This window comes from Astyanax mexicanus, chromosome 10, assembly GCF_023375975.1.
Source record: "Astyanax mexicanus isolate ESR-SI-001 chromosome 10, AstMex3_surface, whole genome shotgun sequence".
Classification (NCBI taxonomy): Eukaryota; Metazoa; Chordata; class Actinopteri; order Characiformes; family Acestrorhamphidae; genus Astyanax; species Astyanax mexicanus.
In genome coordinates, this window is record NC_064417.1 from 48,220,353 (window position 1) to 48,239,833 (window position 19,481).

General features: G+C 36.2%; 1 protein-coding gene across 1 annotated transcript in view; it reads right to left on the reverse strand.

The window, feature by feature from the left end:
- Positions 1-1,658: 1,658 nt before the first annotated feature.
- The window catches only part of kdrl (kinase insert domain receptor like), a 101,998-nt gene continuing 84,175 nt past the window's right edge, over positions 1,659-19,481 (reverse strand). The window contains exons 26-30 of the mRNA XM_022684284.2: positions 16,949-17,054; positions 12,506-12,621; positions 9,091-9,169; positions 7,930-8,030; positions 1,659-3,525 (exon numbers count right to left, since the gene is read on the reverse strand). Of these exons, the coding sequence (XP_022540005.2) occupies positions 3,348-3,525; positions 7,930-8,030; positions 9,091-9,169; positions 12,506-12,621; positions 16,949-17,054 (580 nt within the window). The 3' untranslated portion in view covers positions 1,659-3,347. The remainder of the gene's footprint in view (positions 3,526-7,929; positions 8,031-9,090; positions 9,170-12,505; positions 12,622-16,948; positions 17,055-19,481) is intronic.

Below are 19,481 nucleotides of genomic sequence, written 5' to 3' on the forward strand. Positions count from 1 at the left end.
TCCCATGTTCAACAGTGGACCGATGCTATTGGCTTTGTCAAAGATAAGTATTTATTTTATTTATTCATTAATTTTAATGTATATTATTATTATTATTATTATTATTATTATTATTATTATTATTATTATTATTATTATTATTATTATGTGAATATATTTGTATTGTTTTTTTCTTTTTTTCAGGAACAAATACAATATACAAAAACAAAGGTATAGAAAAAATCAAACACAAGATTAGGAGTATTATTTGTTTATTACTGTTATTTATTTTTTATTTATTTTCAATATAGATATAATTGCTATACTCCTAATATCATACCATGCCATACCATACTATTATATTTTTATACTAACTATATATAACTTATACCTTGTTTAATTTATCCTACTGCATTTGTATTTCATTTTATTATTATAGTCATAATTTTTACCATTAGTTTTAGACCTTATTGTGGTGTGTCAGTGTGTCGAATTTTTGAAAAAGAAATATATATATATATATTCACAAAAAAAAAGAAAAAAAAAAGAAATGTTTCATAAATTACACAGAGGATTTTTGAAACATACATATCAAATCACACAGAAAAACATATTATGTGAACAACAGTATGTGAAATTACCACAGAGGCTCAAATAATGTGGTAATAAAAGGTGAAAACAACAGGTCTTTTTTGTGACTGTGACAATATGATACACTTCTTAAAACAAATCATTAGCCCACAACATGCTGTTATGTATAAATATATAGATCTTTATTTATGCTTGGTTAATATTAAAATGTAATAAAATACATTTATAATGCAAAAACAAAATACATAGAAAATCTCAGTGCATACATTTTACTTTTTCAATCGACACAAATCAGTCAATAATAATAATAATAATAATAATACAAATATTATTTGGCAGTACATTGGTTTGGTAAGTGGTCTAATCAACCACGGAATGCAATACTGGCAAATATAAAAGAGTGAATACAGATAGCAAACACTGAGTAACAGCTTTCTCCTTCTGATAGATGAATACAGTCCAAAGCCACGCTTCTCTTTAATTTAGTATCCTGTACAGTAACCGTTATAACATAGTTATTAATACTGGCATTACCTACAAGTGTGCACAAGCTTCGACTATAACTTATGATGAACATTAATACGTAGTGACCAGCCTGTTGATAGTATATGTATTTAGTGTTCTTCAGCCTGCCCTGCAAGCCATGATAAGATTATAGCACAAACATGAGTGAGCTGGGTTCCCATTAAAGTGAAACTGATTAAAAAGTGGAATATTAAGATTAATTAACGTTAATTGTTAACAATATCATGTATACAGTGTAACCAGCCTGTAAGCACTTTATTAGGCAGTTAAATGTGATCATACATTAATGAAAAGCAGGACAGACCAAATCTTGTAGTGTGACGGATCTGAGTTTAATAATTCAGATTGTACAGTGTGTTTTAAGTTAAATGTGCATGTATTAGTTTGTACTATTTTGTTCTGCTATTGAAATGCTGTCTTTGATTTTGGTTACATGAGTCTTAGAGCTGTATTCATTAAACGTCTCCTTAAAATCACTTTATTTGACTCCATTTATATTTATATGGATTATATCATAATCAGAATCATAAACCTTTAAGTGTAAACACACTCAAAATGCAATTAAAACAGATACAATTTAGTTTTTTTTTAATCCAATTATTGCATTTGAGCCACATGTTACAGCAGTGTGAGCAAATCCATCTCTACAAAATGCATTCGACAATCAGAACTCCCCCATGTAGCTGTGCACTGTGCAGCTAGATTTAGGGCTGGTCTGTGAGTCTTTGCTATCGTTTTGCACAGACAGAAACATGCAAAAGGCATATACTAGTTCTCTTAATTAATCATGGGTGTGTTTTGGGCGTAACGTGATAAAAACCAATCAGCGTGTCACTTTCCATTCCCTTTAAAAGCCAGGTGCGCTCTGATTTTGGCGGATTGCTATTTCAATGGCGCAGCTACCCTGATGTTGACAATTCACTTCCAAGACAGCCATGAACGTCTGACTGTTGACGTCTCTTACCTGAACATACCTAATTTCCTGACCACTACTATGCCCATCAGTGTAGATATATTCACAAGCACCTTTGCTATTTAAACAATGCAGACCAAAAATGTAAAAATAGACTGTTGGCAGGGTGTAAGATAGCAATGAGCATCACAGGGAGTAAAATGTGTCTCCAGTTAGTCAGAATGAAATATGTTTGCTATATTGATCTGATTGCTTTTGTTTTTAGTGGTGTTTTGGTTGTTCTTAGAGAAGTTTCAGTTGTTCAGAATGCATCCTAAAGAAATAGATGCTTTAGTGCTGCAGTTATGAGGCTCAAATGCATCACAGATCACCTTCTTAAATGGAGTGATTGGATTTTGATCTTTACACTTTTGCAATTTTAGTGGCTTGGGGCTTATCCAGATATAATCCTGATATTCAATAAAAAAAAGGCACAGAACCACATTAGGATCATTCAGCATTAAGATTATCAGATTATCATACACCTGCAAAACCTTTCTTTTGCTCCTTTCTTTCGTTAAAGTACAGTGTTGATTTAATTGTGACAGAGTAGAATAGTGAGACTATAGTGGGATTGTTTTTTTTTGTTATAAAACAATATGCATATACTGTACAAGAAAAGAACTGTGGAAGAATTTTGGTGATTCATGGTAGTTTATGTACTTAATGATAAAGAAACCATTCAAGAGCTTTAGTACACATACTGTAATGTATAAAATAAACTCTAAATTAAAATGTGAAATAAAATAAAATATATCAAATAAGTTTCCAGTTCCATTTCAATAAAATACTCCGATTAGTAAAGCAATAAGGAATTCCTTCTTTTTTCCATCCTGACTGCATGAATCATTAAAAACACCAGCCACCGATCTGTACGCTGTTGAGATCTGACTGAAGAAATGAGGGTTTTAACTGTAACATGTTGTGCTTTTTGGCTTCACAGTAGATAACAGAAATACCTGAGGTGGTCCATAGCTGTGTCTGTGGTTATCACAGTGGTGCAGGGCGAGGTGGTTCAGCAGCTTTTAGGAGGCAGTACACGCTCTTATTACTGTACACCGGTGGACCTCTTACAGAAAAAGTGCCAGAAATCATATTAGGTAGCAGTTCTAAGGCCTTTTTCTTCAGCGATCTCACTGAGCAAATGACATGCCATCTTTATTTTTTGGCCTAAAATTGAAAAAAGGGAATTAAAGAGTGGGAATAAAACAGATAAAGTATTAAATCAGTCAGCTGGGTTTGCTCAGGGTTGCGAAAGGGGGATTTGGTGAGTCCTGGTGGTCTTTAAGTTCAGGTAAATTCAGACAGGTGGGGTGGAGTAGCGCACAACGTAGTTGTAGTCGGGTGGTGGGCTGTGGCACTCCAGCTCTGGGTCCAGAGACGAGTCTTCCAGACTGAAGTCCAGTGACGGGACAGGAGGGGGGTACTTGTCTTTGTCCACCTCCGACAGAACAGATTCCTTACTCTTGCTCTTCAACCTGCAGCAGGAGAAAAAAGAGACATAATGAGACACAATTCAATCACCTTATATGCAGTATTAGCATGTATCAGTCGTCATACACGCTTCTGATTACTTTATTTGTAGCATGATTTATCTGAAAATGTATCTTCTAATTAATTCAGCTATATTAAATGTGACTCTGGCATTAGATTACACTGCATCAAGAAGCTTTATTCAACAAAAGCTGATAGAACTACATGGGCTATTAATGAATTACACACCTTTATCAACAACAAGCTCTAAAATATTATAATATTAAAATATTATAACTTAAAAGTGTTAAAGAAACCAAAACACTCTGTGAAGTACTCTCTCATGTAGGTGATCTTATCCTGTGCAACAGAGGTAACTCTTGCTCTTCCTTTTCGGGGGCGGTCCTGATGAGAGCCAGTTCCATCATGTTTTTGATAGTCTTGCTGTTACTGCCCTTGAGGATACTTTTAAAGTATAGACTGACCTTCGTTTCTTAAAGTTTTTTTTTCCTTAGAAATGAATTCAACTAATTAACTCTTGATGACTTCAGCACAGCTGTTAACTGAAAGCCTAAATTGCTGGAGACTCTACCTCATAAAGCTGACTGAGAAAATCCAGCCAAGATGTGCAAAATTGTCAGCTAAGCAAGAGTTGATACTTTAAAGAAACTAAAATATAAAACATATTCAGGTTTAACACTTTTTTGTTCACTAAATATTTGCATATATTTAAGGTGTGTCCAAACGTATGTTCATTAAAGTATACTGATGACAAAATATTTTCATATTTCTCACCTCTATCTTTACAAAAATGTCCCCAAATTAAGTGTCAAAACTCTTCTGAAAGACTAAAAGATGCAGCAAAGTCCATTTTAACATATTTCTCTTGATTTAAGCATACACTTATGAAGGAACAGTATACAGTAGCTGATGTTGAACCTTTAGTATTGAGTTCTGTGTTGTTGAGGGTGGATGTAACAGTGCGTAATGTTTCCTAACAGCGTCACTCACAGCTAGAACTTTCCACACGCACTTCATGGCACTTAAGGAGTCATTGAAATTGAGTTGTCTCTGTGTTGCTATGGGTTTCTGAAACAGCCCCCCACACACACACACCCTCTGCAACCCAACAACAAGGGCAGTGGGTCAGACACCCTGCAGTAGGTAAATGGTATGGTGAGTATGGAGTGTGATTAGTCTGTACATGGGCTGCCATGTTTTAAGGGTCTCCCAAGCCTAGACCTTTTTCACAGCACATATATTCACACACAACAAGCGCCTTGAGGCAGTCGGTGCTTGGCGCTGTCGGAGCACATGCGCCCACTGAATGGAGGAGCACCAGGTGGAATTCACCCGCACAATGCAGCCGGAGCGTTATAGAGGAGCTGAGGCGCGCCCGTAAAGCTTTAGAAGGTCAAAGGTGGCAGTGATCGAGTGGTCTCTCAGCAGGGGCCGCCTCCTCACAGTATATACATCATCCCCTGCATGTCTGAAGTGGCTCTTTTTTACCCCACAAGAGAGGTTTGGGTAAGGTACAACACGGGCAAGGCATTGCCAGCTGATTGTGGTGGGTTTTAACCAGCTTTTGTATTGTAGAGAGTGGTGATAAGGAGAGCACTGTCGATGGGATAATGGCAGAGTCGGAGAGGCGACGGCTGTGAGGGTTTTAAAGTGTTTTTAATGAAGTATCCCCTTCCTGCCTCATTAATCACAACAGAGACAACACAGATTTTAAGCTCGTATCAAGTTTCAGCCGTGGATGTTTAGAGATAAATTACTGAGAAAACTGCAGCCATGGAATTAATACATGTATGTGACTTAAGCTCTATTCGACAGGATTAGTTTTACAGGAGATGTTGAGGTAATGCGATTTTAAGGCTAATGTGATGTTATACTGTTTTAAGTCAACACAGGATCTGCTGCATAGTCTGCACAAGAGGGTGGAGTCTTTAGCAGCATACAGAGGAGCGGAGCGGAGGGAGGCGGGGTTTAGCGTTGATGTGTGAGTGACAGATATGTAAATTGGACATTTATGGAACAAATAGTGTCCCTTATTGGTTCAATACGGGACACAAAATTAAGTTGCCAAATAAAGGTTGATTATGTATTTTACAGGATTGGTGGCAACCCTAGGTAGCACTGGTCGAGGCCAAATGTAGTTTATACTTAGCAACCGGGGTGTTGGCACAAGTGACTTGGGCCAATTCTCATATTATACTTGGCAACTGTGGTGCTGGAACAGGCAGCATGGGCTGATTACCGTATTATACTCGGCAATCCGGGTGTTCGCACAAGTGACACATGCCAATTATCATATTATACTTGGCAACCGGGGTGATGGAACAAGTGGCATAGGCTGATTACGATATTATACTTGGCAACTGGGGTGATGGAACAAGTGGCACGGGCTAATTACTGTACAATACTCAGCAACCGGGGTGTTGGCACATGCAGCACTCTGCCCTAATATGAATTAAGCATTTTGACCAGAACTGGTACTAGATTCAAACTAGAGCTGGGTGATTTTTTCCAGTAAGGTGGAACATTTCCAGTGAGGTGTGCATCAGGTTACAGCGTAGACTACACAACCACACATACAGTACATGCACCGTATGTATGGGATACAGTGTAGATTTGAAGCAGAAGGATACATTTTCTCTGATTATAATGTGGTCAGAAAACATTACAAAGCCAGAAAATTAGCCAAAAGATATTTCAAGGGATAAGGATTTATAATGGTTATAAGACTGGGTTCTCAACCTCAATGCGTTATCAGTGCTCACATATTGTTTTTGTTATTTCTGGAGATGATGGCAGTGCATAAAACGAGAAGCCACTCTCATACCAGTGATTAATGAACAAAATTTCTCATTTTGATTAAATTGGTCATATATTATACAATTGTCCAGTATTAAAATTAAACTACTCTATCTCCCTATTTAAAACTAATCATGTCTTAAGAATGTAGAGCTTAAGAAGGAAATGGCCTGGTGGGTGCGATCTATATCTCTGAATGCAGATGCTTGTAAGTTTGCACCTTTTTATATAGGTGGGACAAATTTTCTACAAACAAATATGTAAATATGTAAATTGTATGTTTTCAAAAGATGTCTCAGAGTAATGTCTATTAACACTGTCTCTTAATGTGTTAATTATCCTTCTGAGTTGTCTTATTTATCATATCCACCTAAATTATGATTTAGACTCCTGTTTGCACAAATAAGTAAATCAGGTCTGTTTAAGGTAGACTTTTGTCTCAATGTAACTTTATATTTAGAGTCATATATATATATATATATATATATATATATATATATATATATATATATATATATTTTTTTTTTTTTTTTCAAAAAACAAGGGAAAACTCTTGTTTTAAAAAATAAATTGTATGGGTAGAGCCTAGTTGTCATTAAACTTGATGTGTTCTGTTGTTTTTTGACAAAAAGCATTTTAAAGTTACTGCTTGTTTTTGGTTACTGTGGGTGACAAATTGAGGATTCTCTTAGTCCAGGATTTTCATCAGTCCAGAAAAGGAAAAGTAAATACTAGAGCATTTCCATCACCTTTTTATTAAAATAAAAAGAGCTCAGTAGAGCTCAATTTCTGAAATAACACTAAAAATCTGTCAAAGATGTCAGAAAGAATAAAATATATGACATCAATATAGGCTTGTCTTTCTCTTGTTTTCTTGCTCTTGGCAGAAATTGTGGAATTCTGTTGACATGATATATTTTATTTCTCTTTGAATTGAATCAATCAGTTCAATGAATTGATTTTTTAGGGTAAAAATCGTCAAAATTGTGGATCTGCTAACATCCATTAGCAGCGCTCACTACAGTGTGACTACTCCAGGGCTTTTCTATGATCTTCTAGGCACCGCCTGTAGAGTAATGAGTAAAATCTGGCAGGCTGCAGCCGACGCTGAGAGGGTGCTGGCGGGGGATTTAAGCGGGTCACGTTTGCTGTAGTGTTCCTCACCGGTTGGAAGGGTTCTGGTATGCATGCGTGTTTTCAGTTTAGTAAGTGAGAAGCCAGTGCCTTTAAGGCAGCGCAGACAAAGCCGCGAGTCAGCAGGCCTGTAGCCGGCTTTAACGAGCCACACTTCCAGCCCCGCTTTTGTTTTCTAGCTGCCGGGTTTGTCACCTTGGGCAATATCCCTCCACTGTGCCATTGTCTCCCAGACTCTCTCGCCCAGTCACCTCTTAAAAAGCGGGAGGCAGTGACTGGAGTCGGGGCAGAAGGGGCTGGACTGGAGGGGGACAAAACACTGTATGACAATCCTGGCATCTGCATTCCAGCCCAGTGGGGGGGTTGCCAGGGATGGACCAGTGGCCCGGCTTCTTCCTGTGGCTGCAGATGCTGAGAGTGACGGGGTTTAGTAAGATTTTAACAGATCCTGTACTTACGCCAGGGCCATGATGCTCAGAGGTCGAGTCAGGGACTCCAGATGCTTCAGGGTCTTCAGATCATCTGAGGAGAATCCCATCCCACTGTCTGTCTGACCTCCCTGTAAATGACGTATGAGAGAAATAACTCAATGTGAGTTACGGGTCCATCTGTACACCAAGCTTCCAATAACACCTTGCTGCAGTTTTGGGTTGCATGTCTCAGTCTTACTAAAATATACAGAATATAGAGAATTTGTCTTACCAATGACTGTAAGTGTAAGATTATTTTGCTTATTTTAAGAATATTTATCCTAATCAGACTAAGAATTTCCACCCTGTTATAAGTCTTTTTTTCATTTGTTTACTTGTTTTTACTCTTAGTGAAATTAGCTTACCCCATTGACAGATTATTTTTGCGTAATATAAGCATATATCATTCAATTTATATATATACTGCTCTCGAAAAAAATAAAAGACTACTTAAAAATGATTTTTTTCCCCCCAAATTAAAAAACCTCTGGAATATAATCAAGAGGAAGATAGATCAAACCAGCCATCAAACCAAACTGAACTGCCTGAAATTTTTGCACCAGGAGTGGCATAGAGTTATCCAAAAATCGAAAGGTTTAAACCAAGGTTATTCCACCAAACTTTATGAATATGAACTTGTTTTCTTTGCGTTATTTGAGGTCTGAAAGCTCTGCATCTTTTTTGTTATTTCAGCCATTTCTCTTTTTTTCAGCAAATAAATGTTTTAAATTATGTTATTTTTATTTGGAATTTGGGAGAAATGTTGTCTGTAGTTTATAGAATAAAACAACAATGTTCATTTTACTCAAACATAAACCTATAACTAGCAAAATCAGAGAAACTAATTCAGAAACTGAAGTGTTCAGTGTAGGCTGTGTAAACCGTGCTTTATTAATAAAGCTTATTCACTTACTTACTAAAATCAGAAAAATTCTAAATCAGTCCTGACTCCAATGCCTCTGAACTACAGTGCATGTTCAAATTTTTATCTTTTACAAACTCATTAAGGTTTGTACATCGAGAGAGACACTCAGTAGAGCAGTGTGTTGATGGCGTGAAGTGCTTTGTATAATTGTTGGAGGACTGCAGTGTTTATGAGGGTCGTGTGGGGTTCTGAGTGTGAGGCGACTGTGAGAAAAAGCTCCTCACCTCATGGATCTCATTCATTCCATTCTCCAGGGTTACCTCATCGAAAGTCTTAACGCTGTCTGGACGCATCTTGATGTTCCTGAGGAAATCAAATGATCAGATTAGCACTGGTAAAAATTTCAGTGTTCTTGAAATAATAAAACCCTGAGAATAATAAATTACTAAACATTTAGGTTGATATGGGCAATATTTATTGGGCTAAAGAGATGTAGTAGGGGTGTAGGGAATGGTGATTGTGTGTTCAATAGCATCCCACACATTTACAATCTAAAATAGGTCTAGCAATGCAGCTAGCAATCAATCTTTTTAATTTTTCCTACATTTTAAATGAATACTGAAGTGATCCAGACTATGAAGAAACACATAATGAATAATGTAGTAACTTAAAAGTGTTAAACAAATCAAAAAATACTCTGTGAAGCATCTAGGTGCTCTTATCTGAGAAGTTGTTAACTTGTGGTTTTTGAGGCTGGTAACGCTGATGAATTTATCCTGTACAACAAAGAAAACTTTTGCTCTTCATTTCCTGGGGCGGTCCTGATGAGTGCCAGTTTCATCATAATGTTAATGATACTTGCAAAGATCTTGACTGACTTTCATTCCTTAAAGTATTTTTTTCTTTATTTAGTTGAGTAGTTCTTGCTTCTCATAATCTGGATTAGAACATTACTCAAAGAGCTATTCACTGTATACCTGTAACTCTACCTCTTCACTACTTTACTTTAACTGATGCTCTCAAACATTAACATTAAAAGGGCAAGAAATTCAAGTAATTAACTCTTGATGAGTTCAGCACAGCTGTTAACTGAAAGCCTGAATTGCAGGTGACTCTACCTCATAAAGCTGACTGAGAAAATCCAGCAGAGATGTACAAAACTGTCATCTAAGCAAGAGATGCTACTTTGAAGAATCTAATATCTAATAAGATAAATCATTTTTTTCTTCATAGTTTGGATGGCTTTAGTATTAATCTACAGAAAGATTTTTTTTAAAGAATAAAAAAACACTTAATTTAACGTGTGCCCAAACTTTTGACTGGTACTGTATGTTGCACCCTATAAAAGGGTGAAATTGCCTTTTTACTTCATGGTTTCTTCTGATCTGTGCTTTTGCAAAATCAACTAAAAACAACATTAGTCTTGCACCAGTGAATTCTCCGGGCTGCACTGGGCTGCACTGATCTACACTGATGAAGTCGGCCAGACTTAACACAAGATCTGCTCCTGATTTCTAATCTATTACACCATTAAACCATCAAACGCCATGAATAGATTTTATTTCTGATGTGAAAATAATATTGATATAACCAGTGTAACAGAGATATTATGAATACTATTATTTCAGTTCACACACAAAGCTCACAAAACTAAACATAATACCAAACCAAACCAAAACAAATATGCACAATTATCACAAAATATAAATACAGCTAAGAAAGAAAAGCATTAAAAGATCTAAACTAATAACTAAACTAATTTACTGTCACAGTTTATGCTGTCAGTGGAAGGCCTATAAAAACAAGACCCGGCCATTATGCTTCATTTTTTTCTGAAAGTCAGAGTTATCAGGTATCTGCTTAATTCAGCGTTAGCGATAACTGTCATTGCTGCATTTCAACACCGTCCTCCATAAATACACTTAGAGGACCTGTGAAAATACAAGAGTTGAACAAATATTATCTTAAGCGGACATAAATCCTGAGGCAGCGTTTGTGGCTGGGAAGGAAATTCCTTAAGGGGCCCATAGAGTACCCCGCACTTTCAGCGTGGGTCTGCTGCTATACACGTCTTATCAGGAGCCAATCAGTGCCCTCTTTGTCTTCAGCTTTATCCTAATGAACTCAGGGAAGCCCTGTGAAGGGAAGGTGCTGAGAGGTGTAGAGTAAGATGAATTAGTTCCATATCTTCTGGTGTGGGAGTTTTAAAATGAGGTCAAGAAAACTGCTGTGCTGAGAATCATTTGTAGAGCATCTCTGAAAAAGATTAGTTCTGTTTGTTTTTGCTTTTTTGTACAGTTGGCTAAACAGGTATAAGGTGGTCTCTTCACAAACATGCCTTATTTATATTTTAATACAGCTATATATACAGGTATATGTTGGAGTAAAATGAACATTGTTGTTTTATTCTATAAACTACAGACAACATTTCTCCCAAATTCCAAATAAAAATATTGTCATTTAGAGCTGAAAACGAGAAATTCAGACCTCACATAATGCAAAGAAAACAATTTCATATTCGTAAAGTTTTAAGAGTTCAGAAATCAATATTTGGTGGAATAAAGCTGATTTTGATCACAGTTTTCATGCATCTTGGCATCATGTTCTCCTCCACCAGTTTTACACACTGCTTTTGGATAACTTTATGCTGCTTTACTCCTGGTGCAAAAATTCAAGCAGTTCAGTTTGGTTTGATGTCTTGTGATCATCCATCTTCCTCTTGATTATATTCCAGAGGTTTTTGGTAAAATACATTTAATTTTTTTTTTTTTTTTTTTTTTTTTTTTTTCCCAAAAGATACTATAAATTGACTGACTGACTTTACCTCCTTTCGTGATTTCTAATTCTTTAATTTTTTTTAATTAAATAAAATTTAAGTTTGTGGTTCTATTAACTAATTAACTGCTTAGTTGACTGGTCAAATGTGGCAATTTTTTCATGCTTTAGTTTGATATCTTTAGTTTGGTTTAGTTTAGTTTGGTTCTGTGAAATGTGTACACACATAAGAAAGAAAGGTTTAAGCTTTAGCTTATTTGCCATCCCTACATAACTAACTAATATACATATTTTTATGCCACACAGTGTGGTGACACAAGAAACAACAAACAGACAGACTAATAATAATAATAATAATAATAATAATAATAATAATTGTATATAAAAAAAAACAATAAAATGCTTAAAATGTACCCAGAATTTTATTGAAAATAGGCCAAATAGAGCACCAAATTCTTGTATTGTTCAAGCTATTTAGTGGGTTCCAAAGAAACCTGAAACAAATGAACCTGAAAAAAATCGATAATATTTTTATGCATTTTTTTATTCATTATGATTAAATGTAGGTTTGCTTTCTTTTCAAAAAGAAACTAATATTCATAGCTAATATTAAAATACAAAAAAAAAAAACATTTCTTGAACTGTAAAAATATTTTACGTCTTAGCTAACATACCAATAAACCACATTATGATTTAAAATAAATGATTCATTGTTCACTGGTATAAAAGATTGTGTCTTTTTACTCGTTTCAGCCAAACCAGATTGGCAAATGTTTGGTGCAGTCCTAAAACTTAGTTAGATACAAGATACTGTGCATGCTAAGAACTTTGTACAAAAATAACTTTTTAAATTGTGTGCCATTAAATAAAAACTGGTTCAAATAACATGAAAAATGAATCTGTTTTTCAGAGCAGCACGCTTACCATGAGCTGCCCGAGTCTCTGTGAGAGACCGTTCCTGTGGAGCTCTCTTCTATGGGGTTTGATGGATCCGCTTTGGTCAGCAGGGCTGTGTTGATAGGAATGTAATGCTTTCCCTCCTGATAGAATAAAGAAACAGAGAGAAGCCGTTAACATAGGCCCCATTAATAACACTGACATCACCACCATCACCGTGTCCATGCTATTGATGTATATGATGTAATGAGGGATTGAGGGACATCAGATCCTCTGGATGTGACCTGTGGAGACATCCCGTATCCCCGAGACAGAGGAACTACTGGAGACAAAAGAATAATATCACACTATACTAATAAATCCTCTTCCTACTGAGGTGTTGATGACTGTATATCCAGTGTAGATCCAGTTTAGGCCGTTCTAATTCTAAAGTAATACTGGCTGAAGGATTCTGGCCGGAGTCCAGTGAGTACAGTAACAGTTTGATCTGCCTCTGCACTGGTTTATACTTTAATATGAGACTCCTGCACCCCTTCCTTTGTCAACACATGACAGTCTGGGCTTTGTTCGCTTTACACTCTTCCCTTTGAAGTGTCTCCGACTAATGATGTGCCAGAACTCACATCTCTTTCATCAGACTCTAACTGAAGAAATTAGTCTTCATCACAACAGAGTGCTTCATTAATCCCGGGACTGCAAACTGAGGATTAACACTCCCAGTTTTGAGTTTAAGATAATAGAAGCCCCAGCTAGGTGCAGTCGTTTAGTCTGGGCTTAGTAGAAGGCCAGGCGTGTGTTTACAGATAACAACTGATCTTAGTGAATTACGAACAACTTTAAGAACGATGTTACTTTAAGAACACCAATTTTACAGCAGTTTAACATTATTTGGTTGATGTTTTATTCTATGATTGTACTTGTTCAATTAAAATCTTTATTTTGTTCTTTTTCTGAGGTGCTGATTTTTTCTTTTTGTTAGGCTCAAATATGTTCTAATATAATAAAAGTAACACATCAAAATATACTCATCTTACATAAGTTGTTTATTGTGTCCGTAGTTAATGAAAATCTCTGTCGTGCTGGTGTTAAACCAGGGATTAAGACTACACTTGATTAAAATACTATATTGGTACTGTCCAATGAAAAACAAGTATCTCCAAAACAGCAACTTTACAGGAGAGAAAAAAGGTCAAAGGTTATTTTTAGGTCATTTTGAAGTATTTCTATTGGTCCGTTCATCACGAAATTTTGGTACAGTGTAAGGGACAGTTTGTCTGTTCAAATTATGTGGTAAACAAAAAAATTGACAAAAAAGGAGATTTTCATTGGACAGCGATGAAATAAATATTACTTCATATATTAATGCTTATAGTTAAACTGAAATAACGGAGCTCCACAGTGTCACATTACCACACATTTTCTATTGCACTGGATGTAGTGTGTGAGACGCATTGTAATGTTTTAAATAAATATTGGTTTTCATGAATGTGTGCTTTATAATATACTGTATATTGCCATGCACCGAATAGTGTTTTTGACGGAATACCGATTATAAAAAAGTACCTCAGTACTCCGTTATTAAAAAGGGTACAATAGCCTGTTTATTTAGTACTGGTATTTCAACCCAATCAGCACACAAAAATCTCACCTTGTCGTTTTCTCAGTTTAATAACTAAAGAATGCCTCAACACATCAGCATAAACCATATATATGTCTAAAAAGAGCTAGAAAGCAATGCTATAATTTCTAAAAACTGTAGCATCATAGCTCTCCGGGGAGGACCGTTGATTAAATAATTGTGGAAAACACTCAATAATAATCTCTCCTTTAAAGTTTCTTTTACAATAACTTTCTGTGACTCATTTACTGATTTATTTCTCAGTTTTTAGCACAAACCCGCGTTCTGAAGTTTAATCCAGTGTCTGAGGAGAGCTCTGTGTCGTCTCTGAGTTTCCCTGCAGCTGTGTTTAACCTAGCTCAGAGCCTGATATCCAATGCATGGGCTTTAAACAAAGTTTTGAATCATTGATTCGATTTTGCACTCAATTCTTGAACCGATTCACTCAATGAGTCGACTCTACATTCAAAATATTGTGTTTTTGAAGTTCCTGAAAATGTCCAAACCACACCACACAGATCACATGATAATTTAATTGTTCCAGTATCGGTATTGAGATATTTAGGCAGATATCGTATTGAAAGTCATAATTTTGGTATTGTGACAACGCTAGCACAGAATCAGCATGTCTGTGATGTCAGCGTGTCATTTTTAAAAGATTATTGCCGACACCTTACGTTTTTAGGTGGAACTATTTGAGAAAGCAATTTGCGAATGGATTTACGAGTGCATCAGAATTGTCTTGGGGTATAAACAAGTTTAAGTACTACATCATTTACAAAGGTTTTCTGGAAACGCTCGTAACATTATAAACATTCTTACAAAGAAGGCAACAAAGTACTTAGGCTCAATAATGTTCAGAGAGACGCACCCCAGATTTAATGGGTGTAATCTTTGGCCGCGCTCTGATAAGAACACACACTTGACTGAATGTCTTCAGCACAAATGTGGATGTTTACAATTCGTGTTATTTATCTACCACTAAAGCTCTTTTTCTCTTCTTTCTGCTGCCAAAGGGAAGCGAATGAGCTGCTGATTGCAATTTCCCTTCTCAGTTTCTCTTAAGCACTCTCCTGGGCAAGGCTCCTCACCGTGTCCTCACTGTACCTAGGTCCAATCAAAGCCGCCGCTTCCTGAGAGCGTACTGAGCACACTGACTCATTCAGCGCTGCAGTGACTAATCTCATTGTTAAAAGAGATTTTTTTAGGGTAAAGTCATTCTGGCTGGAGCTGGATTTCCTCCCCCTAATAAATAGTCCTGGTCTTGGCTTTAGATGTGACCGTTTAGATATTTAGACTGAAGAACTGAACTCTTTATAGTGAATGGAATACAGTAACTAAATAACCATATGAATAAATCAAAAAATAAATGATTTAGTTAATTATAGGTAACGGTAATTATCAAATCACACTATTTATGTTACAAAATTAATAATCATTACAACTTTTATTAACTAATGTCTTATTTCATTATTATTTAACAGGATTTACAACAATTCAGTAATGTTTAATAATGTCTTAACTGAACTAGAGTCAATTCATAATAGTTAGGAAATAATTATTTAACCATTTAACAATATGTAAGACTGTCAAAAGTATTGTTAATTGTTACCCTTATTGTAAAGTCTTATCTGATTGTGACACAAGTCGTGCCAAAAATCATGGGATAGCAGTGTGTAAATTAAATATAAGTATTAACCTCTATGGGTTGGTTTCCCAGGGAATAAGGGAACAGAGAATAACCCTTGTTGTAATCTATATTTTCTTTTTTAATGAATACATTTCCACAGGAAATGCTGTGCAGTCTAAGAATAAGCTTATCAACTGTCTGGAAAACTGCTACTATATACTGTAAGTATAAGTTATGAGGTGTTATCTAGTGAGTAAAGCTGAACACGGGCCAGGGTGTTCATGGTAAGAGGATGTGAATTATCGTTTAAATTTAAGCGAGGCCTGATAGGTAAGTAGCTGTAAAGTGAATAGGACAATTAATTTCTGAAGTGTGTGTGTGGATTTGGGATTTGCATTTAACATTATTTAATACACAGTGTCACGTGTGTAGTGGAAATATGGGACAGAGTGATGGTGAGCAGTGGCATCTGGCTAGAATTGTCCATTTGAACAGACTGTACGCATGTCATTGTAGTTTAAAGGAGAAGCCTGGTGTGAAATGGACTTGGGTTGTAGTGAAACATGATAACAAATGCAAACTTTTGTCGAACAGCCCACCTCTGTTCTCCCCCAACATTCCTAAATACAGCACTTTTAGAAAATGCTATTACCAGGCTTACAATGCTAGTGATAGGGGCATAGCAGTGCCCATGCAATTATGTTGAAATGCATGAATGTTATAGATAGATGTAGATATTTCCAGAAACAGCTACAATTCATGAATTTCCAGTGAATTAATTTAGCAAAATGTTCCACTATTGTACCTATTCCTTTGTGCTGGTCAGTTGACTTTTTGTGACTTAATTTTAAGATGGCAGTGCCCGGACAACTACCTGAAGGTATATATAAACAGTTTTACTATATCTGTGCTCTTTTAGTTTTAAAAGCTTTTAGTTTTAAATGTCAGGGCCCTCAGAATTCAACCAATGAAGTGTGAAGCTACTTTAAGCTTATTAATAGTATACAAATTGGGATTTCCTTTCTACTATGATATGCCCCTATAGGTAGCATTGTAAGCCTGTTGGGAGCAATGTCTAAAAGCGCTGTGATTCAGAGCACTGAGAGCTATTCCAAAAAAGTTTCTACTCATTATCATGTTTCACTACACACCAAGTCAATTTCCCACCAGACTTTTCCTTTAATTAATTAATTGTCAATTAAGTGTGGTATCATTCACTCACCTGTTGAACGCTGGCCTGGAGCAGGTCACCCAGCCTCTCAACCAGCTCTGTAAAAGTGGGTCTCTCCAGCGGCTCTCCGTGCCAGCAGTCCAGCATGGTCTGATAACTACAGAAAAACACACACAGTGGTTGGTGTGAGCTATTATATACTGTGGAGGACTGGGGTTCAATTCCTGATCTGGGTGGAAATGCTGTGTTACACCAATAAGAGTCCTTGGGGAAGACTCTTAACACTATTTTGGCCCATCTCTGTAATATAAGTACCAAAAGTGTCAGTTAAATGCCACAAGTGTAAATGTAATATAAATGTAACACACATCAATGAGTAAAAATGCATTGGCTTATGAACAATGAATTTACACATTGAATCGTGCAAATTATGCCCAAAAACTGTTAAAGAAATCCAAATGATCCTCTATTTAAGATTCTGTAAAGAAGTCTCTCTTGTGCTGTGAGGCGTTCTCTCATCAGCTTAATGAGGAGATGAGGAGCCTCCTGGGACTCTTTCCAACACGGTCTCCAGGCTAAATATGCAAGAAATGCTAAGCACTTGCTGACTACCCGAAAACCACTTGGTGGAGGAAAACTGATGAAAATACAGCTTAGATCAGCACGCATTTCATGCCAGTTTGAACTGGTTTATGCTGGTTTTATGTCTGTCTGGTGCTTTTGTGGTGATGGCACACAAAATCTTGGTATCTCCAAAATGGCAATTTTCCAGGACAAGGATTATTTTAATACTTTAGAATAGATAATAGAAATAAATGCAAAATATAATTTCACAAAAATCATTTTGGAGCATTGCTATTGGTTCATGCACCTTGAAATTAATTTTACACAATATATAGATCAAATACAAGCAGATTTTAATTATGTAAAAAAGTCAAAGACAGCATGAATGGAGATACTAGTTTTTTTGCATGACTGCCAGGATTTGCTGGTCTGGTTTAAACTGGTCTGATGCTGTTTTACCAGCATTAAAAAAGTTTATGCTTTTTTTTGCTTTACTAAAATCTATTCAAATTTGATATTAATTTGAGATTAATAAGTATTTCAATATAAATGTATTTGATATTAGATATATTTAAAATATATATATTACATTAACCCCTTAAAACCTATGTATACAGTGTGTATTTATTACTGTTGTATCTTCACTCTTAGAACATCACTATCACAATTTACCAAGGGCCCTAAAACTGGGCCCTGAGGGATTCCACACAATATGCCTATATAAATCAGAAGTTGATTAATATATATATACATATATATATATTTGATAATTACTTTAGGGTTTGAGGGGTTAATAGCATGTACATTGTATCAACTCAATTACTGCAAAAACAAACAACAAAAAAAATCAGTGCATCATTTTCATCTGGGAAAGAAAGATGTGAACAATATAAATATAATATTATATACAATATAATATAATTAAATTCTAACCAGTTTCCCACATAACACTGCTGGTGTGGAATGAATGTTCAGTAAATTGTTAGATTGACCTGGAACTCAACACAGTCTGACACAGCTATACATCAGTTTCTCAACATGTTAGTCCAGGTCAGCCCACCATAAACGCACCCATACAGTGTTGTGAGCACCGTGGTGATAAATCTCCCCTCAGCAGCCGCTCAAACTCGTCTTAAATTACCGCCCGACCGCCGTTTCTACAGACTATCCGACTTGACCTTTATGTTTCTGCAGCTCTTTTGGCGTTATCCAATTATGGCAGTCATTAATAATTTTTGGTGGCTCCCCTGAGCGCTCACTCTGCCGGTCCCAGTGCAGGCATTAGTGCACAGGGTGCTGTCCTTGATTGTGACGAGCTGTCATCATCTGGCTCTGTGTGGGATTTCTCAGGCCAGTTATTGGAACTGGAACACTGAAAGAGGGGCTACAGGAGGAGGAAGCCCAGTATGATGGCGAATGAGAGCGTGAGACGATTAGATGATTGAGCTTCGTCCTGTTTTAAGAGTAGTTTTAGTAGTAAAAGGACGTACAAATATAGCCCACTCTCTGTTAACACTTTCAGGCATGCACAGAGAATGTCTGCATCAGATTTACTGATATAAACAAAATACAAACCATTAAGTAAAAGCATTAACTGAAGCAGAGTCAGAGGTCCTGATTTATGAAGTGCTTTCTTTGAGTATCTACTGTGCACTAAACCTCCTGAGACCCTGCTTCCTCATATGGAGACATAATATTTCTGCTTTTCTGCACCATAATACTTCATTTTTTTAAGCACTGACTCATATGGAGACACTTCTCAAACCATTTAGTGGTCACATGACACCATTAAAAAATCAAGATGGCGAGAATCCCAGTCAAAAGTTTCTACAGCCAGTCCAGACAAAAACATGGGCTATGTAAAAAATCTCATCCAATTTTATGTTTGGAACTATTTTATTTACTCACTATAGAAAGGTAAAAAAAAAAATTAGACTAATTGGGTGCTTTTGATTCTAAATGGCCAGGATCTTTTTTTAAAAGTTAAAACGATACTGAACTAAATGAACAACTTCCTGTT